A 9,280-nucleotide genomic window follows, 5' to 3' on the forward strand; every position below is an offset into this window, starting at 1 on the left:
GGCTGGAGACTTATGACAAACAATTGACTGCTGTGCAGATTTTAGGCTGCTTTCTATGAATATTTTATAAGTGCAGGATTGACCTCTATGCGCATTAAGAAGCATGCTTGTGCTGCTATGAGCTATGCATTCATATCTCTTGATTAACAGCCAGGCTAAGCAGACTGGACTTGCATCTAATTAATTCATGAGCACTTTCTCTGGTCATTTGAAATAGCCCATTATCCTTCCATACACGCAACCGCAGAGGGGAGGATCATATGAAACCATTCTGCCATTATTATCCTGGGAGCTCTATGGTAGAAAAATAGGATCCCCTGACACTCTTTAGACAGAGATAAATAGAGAGGTATTATTGTAGACTAATATGGAGCTGTGAAGCCTTACTGTTGTTATTCAGGATTAAATTATTAAACATGAAATTAGCAGGTTTATTAATTGTTAAAGAATCCTGTTATGTGCTTTTGAACATTACTGAGGGAAAAAAATAATATGGGGAAGGACATGGGATTATTACATAAGATTTTATTGAGAAAAATTATTAGCCTGGTCTGTGCATTTAATCGTATTCGATTGTCATGCGCATCTCATCAGTAAAGCCGGTCCCGTGATTAGTAGTAAATCTCCATCACATGCTTCCAGACTGAACAGCTTTCAATACACAGAGCAATAGTTCTCTGACAATTAGGCAAAATCACCCTGATAATGGCAGGTGAATCAACTTTGATTTCGAACGCGATATCGTCTATCATGTCAGTGAACTATGGCTCTGTGTACTGAAAGCTGTTCAGTCTGAAAGCAGGTGATAATTTACTACTAATCATGTGCCCGCCTTTACTGATGAGATGACTATCAAATGTGATTAATTGCACAGCCCTGGTATGATTAAAAAAAATCCATAATATATATATATATATATATATATATGTAAAAATACAAAATTCAAAACTATGACATTTACATGGGGGTACAAACTTGTTACAAAGTACAAAATTAACATTATGATTCTTTAATAGGCTGTAAGAATAAGACATGATTTGTGTACAAACACTTTTTTAACCACCAGCATAGTGCTACTCTTTGATAAGGAGAGAGTGAAGTGTGCTCTCACTCTTACTCCTCCTACAGAGGTATGTGTGTGTGTTTGTGTGTGTGCACTTGTTTTTCTATTCTGGTGGGGACTTAAACCTGAATACAAACAGACTCATGGGGACTCGTGTCACGGTGGGGACCTAAATTGAGGTCCCCACGGGTAAACAAGCTAATAAATTACACAGAATGAAGTTTCTTGAAAATCTAAAAAGTTTCCTGTGAGGGTTAGGTTTAGGGGTAGTGCTGGTGTAGGGCGATAGAAAATACGTTCTGTACAGTATAAAAACCATTACGCCTATGGAGAGTCCCAACAAGGATAGCTGACCAGACAAGTGTGTGTGTGTGTGTGTGTATGGCTGCAGTACAGCTGAAATAACCAAACGCCTCCTGAGACAAGTCACTCACCCATAGTTTGCTCTCATAATAGAAAGCATCCAGCAGTTTGACTATGTACTGATGGTCACAGGAGGCGAGGATGTCGATCTCCACCATGTAGTCCTCCAGCTCCTCTTCTGTTTTGGTGTCGATCACTTTAGCTGCAGCCAGGATCCCGGTCTGTTTGTTCTGAGCCTGTGATAAAAGCAACCAGTGGGAAACGTTCAACAGGTAGCAAAGGCACACAATCTGTTCTCTGATGCTGTGCAGGCCTTCAAACAGCAGCTCTTGCAGCATTTTAATGACGGCTAGTGCAGCTGTAATAGCGGTTAGTGTAATTGCAAGTCACATTAATGATGCAGTGGCGATGGCACTGGCCCACTCAGATTGACAGCTAGTCCACCCAATGTATTTATGCTAAGTATAAAGTAATAACATTCTAGTGGATGAGTGCTGATAAGTTGATAACAGGATAGTTTATTTTAGCTAGTTTATATGGACCACAGAAAAATACCTGCAAGACATTTGTTTTGACCATAATCCACGCACCAGAGCTGAATGACGATGGGGGCACCCTATGATTTGAACGCCACCCCCGAAGGGAGAAGAAGGTTAAAACTAAAAGCCTTAAACTTAAAGAAAACACAGAAATTTCCATAAGTTTACTCTTTCCACTTCGGTGATGGCAGACCCACGTATAACCATCCATTCCCCGAGAAATGATGTTCCAGTGAAGACTACGAGGGGACGTCTCGTCAGGATACTTCCACAAACAGGTACGTACACTAACAAGACATTGTTTAAACTATTTCTTTATCGATGACACATGTAATGTCCATCAGCCCAACCCTAATGCAGACATCCGACTGCTAGGTAGTGATTTTGTTTTTCAGCAATATTGTGAACCCTTAATTTAAAGAGAAAATAACTTCAGGGAAATATCTGTAGATGGAAAAGTTTGTTGTGCATTTTTCTTTATGTTACTTTGCACTTTTTGCTAGAAAATGTTTATTTACTATTTATTCAGTTTTTTTAAGGTATCTAGTATTTTAATACTTAATTTCCATGATCTAAATATTCTTAAAAATTTAAAGTTTTTTGTCATTTGGAAGTGTGTAGGCCTCCTGCATTATTATGCTGTTGCGTTATGATTATATATTCAGTGGCATAAAATGGTCTTTAAAATGACAATAATATTTCTTATCGCAGGCCTAAGGATCACCTCAACATCTATGCATTGTATTATGGTGTTTGGGCTTATAATTATTATTATTATTATTTTATTTTTTTACATGAGAGAAATCTGCATCCATATTTTTCTCTCATGTATTGCAAAACGATGCACTTTAATTTGAAAGAAAGCTCTGAGGTCGTCCCTATTTCACCAAGGTCCACTTTAACATTTCAGGCCTTGCCACTGCTATAATGTTCTTCTGCACACTGGCAACCACTCGGGCACAATCAATAAACTGAAGCTCAATTTCTCTGGCCTCAGCCCCAGATTGCCCACATAGCTTTAACATTTGATGCATATGAAACACAAAACTGGAAAAACTCCTGCAAAGTCTAAATCTGTACGGCTGACTTCAACCAGGTGTCTGGGAGCCTAGTGTGTGGCAGTCTTTATCGGTCTGCCAGGAAAAAAAGCCATGTCCTTGAAGACACCTCACATGAGATACTAAACTCTAGATTTCAAAAAGTTTGTAAAGGTGAAAGCCAGTCTATTATTGTAGCAACATTTACCTGCCTTTAATCATGAGATTAAACAAAACAATCTGTTATATTAGACTCTTTACATGTCGGTCAGATTAGAGTTGAGCTGATATGCAATGTCATCTTCCATCTGCAAATCATTCCCCATCGTCCTCAGTCATCTCTCCTGCCAAATTTGAAGACATCGCCCAACCCGAAGTCAAATAACCTCTTCCTTCCTATCATCTGATATGAAGTGCAGAAATAAAATAAACTGTTAACTTGACCTCTGAACTGTCTGATATATGTATGTTCCTATCATAATGGTGTGATTGGAAATCTGAGTAACACTTTGTGGTATAAGGAATATCAAATAAATCTATCAATAAAAAGAAGGAACTTTGGTGTACTTTGGTGTAATTTAGAGCTAAAATTACTGAGAGAGAACCAAATTCCTGAAATGTACCCTGAGATTAGTTTATTGCCTTTGACCTACTTCATTACAAAAGCTCTTATTCACAGCTTTCCACGAACAGGAGGGAGACACCATTCAGAATGAAACCTAGAACCATCAAAGCACACCGGCCTTTCTAACAAATTAATTCGTAACATACTGTGTTTGAACAATAAGCCAACAAACATTCAATTTGTAACCATGTTATGAAATTCATGGAATAAAGAACATGAGATATGTACATCTATGATAACATAAAACCGGAAACATCTTGTAAAAGATTAGCCGTTCCGTGTAACCTGCAACTGACACACATCAGCAACACCATCTATTCTTCAAAAAAGCAGAAGAAAAAAAAGGAAACAAGACAGGGTGACCTCATCTAGAGGCGTGCCAGAGGCTGTTTGAGGAAATACATATCTGCATGAAGCTTTGAGGTCATCCCTATGAGCTACAATACAAAACCAATTAAACTCCTCCAGTCGTGTTAAGTGTTTGCATTAGCTAACTGTTCCAGAATATTCTATTCAAAGAGGAAGTGACTAATGGCGGGTGTAACATTTTATTCCATTCAAACTTTTTCCATCTATGCCAAGAAACACTTTCTATTCTGGGATAAAGCTCTTTGTGTTTACAGCTACCCGAAAACACAGAGGAGCAGACAGAGAAAGGAATGGGGCAAAGTGTACAGAGAAGTGTGCAAGTGGGTCAGAGTATTTTGTAACGTCTTTACTTGTGTAAAGTCTTCTCTCTGCACGTTTTCACACCTGTTTCTACTCTTAGACCAACAGGAAATCAACAGCATCTGCATATCTGAAACGACCACAAAGAAGGGTTAATTTTGACTTCCATTATCGTACAACAGAACTAGCGAGTCTGGGCGGGTGACACTTGTCATACTTCATCAGAAGAGTGAATAACTGTCATAACTGTATTGTAATAAAAGAGATACGAATGCACACTGACAATTCAATGGCAAACTCATCTAATTGTTTTAGGAAAGATAAAAGACTGGTCAAAAAAAACAAACATTTCAGGTCATAAACCAGTCAGGCAAAGCTTAAATTCACAATACATCCTAATACAACAAAGTAGCGAGTAGCGACACATCTTGTCTTACATAATGTGATGTGCGCAATTGTAACGCCGTTTACGGTACTCAAAATTAGTGAAAATTATTAAAAAAAAAAGCTATACAAATACTATAGAATAAAAAGATACAAATGAACAAACTGTGCTTTAATTTTTTAATGCAAGTCTTAAGCTTAAAGCCTACTACAGAAATTAATGACAATGTAAAATAAAACAGCATTCATTCCAAGAATTAAACTTTTTTTCTTGTTAAAAGCTACAAAAGTCCTTCACTCAAGAGCAGAGTGTGATTTTGCATTTGTCTTTTGTTTGATTAATATTAAGGAAAAAGCCCGCTATCACTTTAAAAGCGTATTTTCGTTCTCAACTCTTTACGTTCATTTATTACATGACCGACGAAGGTATACATGAACAATCACTCAATTACTGTATTTTCAAAATTGCAGGAGGCCAAAATCTAAATCGTTTTTAATGAATCGTTTATCGATTAATTGCACAGCCCAATTAAAATGACAGCACAATTTTGATGAATAAAATAAACATGATTTCAGACAAAACATGCTAAAATGCACAGAATAAGCATGATGTCATTGATGTCAGTTAAGAAAATGAAGAATCAAAAAATATGTATAGAAGATTTACCCATTTTAACTTGTTTTTAACGAAAATTATAACTTAAAACATTTTATCAAACTCACAAACAATTAATCTTGCACAGGATCTTAAGTTACAATGGAGTATATACATAAGAAATTAATTATTCACTCATTATTGACAGCTTCTGTAAATACTGTATTCAGTAAATATTGCACGTGTTCACTTACGAGAGACGTGACAAACTTATGCCTTTTGTTTATTTTCAGTTCCACAGCTACAGAAACGGAGCTATAGACGCAATAAATCCCCATGTTAACAAACTTTCAAGACTTCAAAACATTCAATTTATAACTGATCAATCTCTAAAAACACATTTATAGTTGTCTTTGTAAATAAATATGTAGCTTTGGTGCCGCTGCTATGACGCTGTACAAACGCTTCCAGTTTGAATACTCTAGGGCGTCTGCAGCGACTTCACTGAAAGATACAGTAATGACATCTGATCTAAACATTATGAGGTCAAAAAAGAAAGATAGAAAGATTCCTGAACAAAGTATTCACAGTAAGATCTATAACTTGCTCTGACAAAAATAGATAAGGCAAATTGTCATTTCATGCTTTTAGTTTGCAACAAATCAAATCTCAGAGATCCACATACTAAACTTGGGTCATGGAAAACATGTAGGACGGGGCTTGATTTTATCGATCTTTGGAAATGACTGAATGGTGGGCGTTGGATATCAGCATTGAGCCATGTTAAATGTGAGTCATTATAGCCATTTGACAATTGGTTGATATATAACAGCCAGCATGGGCTAAGTGATGTCACTGGGCTAAGTGATGTCACTGGGCCAAGTGGTTTCAAGGAGTGTTAGTGAATTTGGATTTATGATTACGAAAACAAACAATTGCTTTTACTTTTTTTTTTATAACATTCACTGATGAATCTTTCACTGACCTTGAATGTGCAATAATTTTATGTTTTGAATAGTTTTGAAAAGTTTTAAAGAGGAGGCACAAAACACAGCACACTTTATCTCGATATAGGCAAGAGAGAGGAGGAGAGAAAGAAAAAAAAAACTTTTTTTTTTTAATAAGGAAACTGTAGCGAGCCGCTGATAAACCACACAAGCAACAGAAGTATCGCTAACATCACTGCAGGGCTGCTAAACTGAGGCAGGAAGACATTGCTGATTCACTCTCTAGATCAACACACATTCACTCACAGACTGTAGGTGCATTTACATGGACACTTTTTGCTTCCATCGGATTTAATTCATTCTGATTGACGAATCCGAACGTAGTGTATACATGAACGCCGAATAAAGTGATCGGGTTGATAAGCGCATTTACATGTCACAAGTTTCTGATTGGATTTACTCTTTTGACATGCACACACTGTATGAATGTAGAGTTTCCCACTGCTTGTCGCATGCTGTTTTAAAAAGCAGACGTGATATTTATCTACTTCGGGTCCTAATTAGGCGACAACCAGCACATGAACTGTTGTGCTGCTTGACGTTATTAAAAAAAAAAAAAAAAGGTGTAAAAGTGTCCCTTCCCGCACCCAAAACTAGTCGTCTGTTGATGAGAATCTTAAACAAGAACTGGTGGAACATGTTCCTGTTCCACTTCACAAACGCTGAGTGAAAGGGGATTTTATAATGACAGGACACTTATTTATGACACTTTAGTCACCAGGAAGAACAGCTCGTTTCACGTGTCATACTTCATTACGCTATGTCTACTTCGCTGCGCACATGCGCAAAATTTTTCCCGTTTTGGTTTTCAATCCGATCAAGTGTTAACATGTCCTATCGCTCAGATTACAAAAGTAATAAACAACCCCTTTCAATCCAATCAAAATTTTTGTCGGACCTGGCCAATTCAATCCGATTGACGTGTTTACATGTGACTTTTTATTCTGATTGTGCTTCTAGTCCTATTACGATCGGATAAGTAGTGTCCATGTAAACGCAGCTTGTGTTACTTACTCTTTGGACAATTTAGCCTCACTTATTTCAGAATAAGATGACTCATATTTCCTTACTAATTTGGAATAAGATTTCCCATAAACTGAAGACACTGATTATACTTTGCAAAATGTTTTGTATAAAAAGCTTCAAATTAGCTTAGTCTTTAAACAACAAAGACTAATCTGACAGCATATCGAGCCAGTCACTAAACAATACTTTAAGATGCATTTGTATAATATATTTAGAATGACACACCCAACTTGTAGTGTCAGAAACACAATGCATTCCATAAATGGGAGCAGTATGGAAACATTCTCAACCAGATTAAAGCCTGAAGCAGGGAATGACAGGAATGGTATGAACTGGTCCCACAACACCAGAAATATAAAATATACATGAACTAGGTTCCTGAGAACGTAAAGAGATAAAAAAAAAAGTATTAAGTTTGATTCTATTGTTGAATAGCATTAGGTTTAACATTAATGTTTTGAACCAAGTTATCATATCCTTCACTTCTCTACTGCCATCATTTTATACTCTCAAGTTGTTCCAAACCAGTTTCTTGCTTCTGTTAAACACAAAAGAAGATATTTTTAATAATGCTGATAACCAAACAATGGGCCTCATTCACAAAACATTCGTAATTATAGGAGTAAATTCGGAGTCATTTGCGCGTACTGTGGAACGCCCCTCCCTGAAAACTCTCTTCCGAATTTACAAACACTCTTTACACATCATATTTTATAGTTAAACATGTGTATGTTAATGAATTCCATTCATTAGTAAATATGGCTTTCGTGCACACACTTTGATGGCAAAAGCATTTTTCAGCTGGAGGCTTTGGTTGCTAATATGATTTGAAATATCTACGGCAGTAACTTATTTCTAGTATCTAATTTTGAAGAATATTACTGAATATAAAAATGCAGTAACCAGCAATATTAACTTCTCCATTGTTGTACAAGTAGGATGATTGGTCGGTGTAGTATTTGTCCCGCCCCTCCTCCACTGATAGGATGGCTGGGTAAAAAGTGACAAGCACTACGTTTTACTCAAAGCTAAACAGTTTATCCACTCTCAGCTACCAAAAAATAAATAAATAAATAAAAACAGAGCAAAACAAGCAAACAAACTTGTAAAAATATTATAATGGCAATGCATCAAAATTCAGTGTCAACAGTTTGCCAAAATCAAACACAGAATGTTTTCTGCATCATTTACACGTGGTAGGGAACAGGTGTACATTTATTTTGAACCAACTAACATTTCAAAAATACGTATACGTATAATAACATTTTCATGAACTCAAAAGTTTACGTCAGAACTGCTTTACAAATGATTTACACAAAAATTATCTTCTCATGTTTGATAAATGAGGCCCAATGTGTGGTCCCCACTGGCTTCCACAGTATTTTTCCACTAGTTACCAAAATTCTTCTAAATATCTTTCTTTGTATATTTTCATTTTTGGGTGAACAATCCCATTAAATGTGAATAACTGTATCTATGAACTCAAATGACATTTCAGGTCTCATTTCATCAGTCTGATGATATGCACCACAACGTGCAAGAAACAGGCCAATTAAAATAAAGAAATCAAGAATGGTAAGGATAACATCACATGGTAATGGAACATAAGAACAGACCTAGAATCAGTTTTCACCTTCACTACATTAGATGTTAGTCAGAATGACTTCCAGTCACCATTCACTTTCATTGTATGGAATAAGATATGCAATTGAACCGAGACTGGTGATGTCAGTCCTTCCCAACATCTCCATATGTGTTCCACAGATAAAAATAAAGTCATAAAGGCTTCAAAAGACATAAAGGTAAATAAATGATTAAAAAGTTTACATCTTGAAGTGTACCTTTAAGATTAATCAGTAGAGCTAGGGAGTAACACAAATACACTCAGGTGACACGATCACCTTCTGGTTTATATTTACCTTGTAGACTTTCCCAAAGGCTCCATCCCCAAGTTCTCCACGATCTCCCAAAC

At 36.5% G+C, this 9,280-nt stretch overlaps 1 protein-coding gene across 1 annotated transcript in view; it reads right to left on the minus strand.

Annotated features, from left to right (window-relative positions):
• Window positions 1-9,280, minus strand: part of LOC113057504 (STE20-like serine/threonine-protein kinase) — a 32,581-nt gene that overhangs the window by 23,191 nt on the left and 110 nt on the right. The window contains exons 2-3 of the mRNA XM_026224926.1: window positions 9,228-9,271; window positions 1,498-1,662 (exon numbers count right to left, since the gene is read on the minus strand). Of these exons, the coding sequence (XP_026080711.1) occupies window positions 1,498-1,662; window positions 9,228-9,271 (209 nt within the window). The remainder of the gene's footprint in view (window positions 1-1,497; window positions 1,663-9,227; window positions 9,272-9,280) is intronic.

This window comes from Carassius auratus, chromosome 38 (genome assembly GCF_003368295.1).
Source record: "Carassius auratus strain Wakin chromosome 38, ASM336829v1, whole genome shotgun sequence".
Lineage (NCBI taxonomy): Eukaryota > Metazoa > Chordata > Actinopteri > Cypriniformes > Cyprinidae > Carassius > Carassius auratus.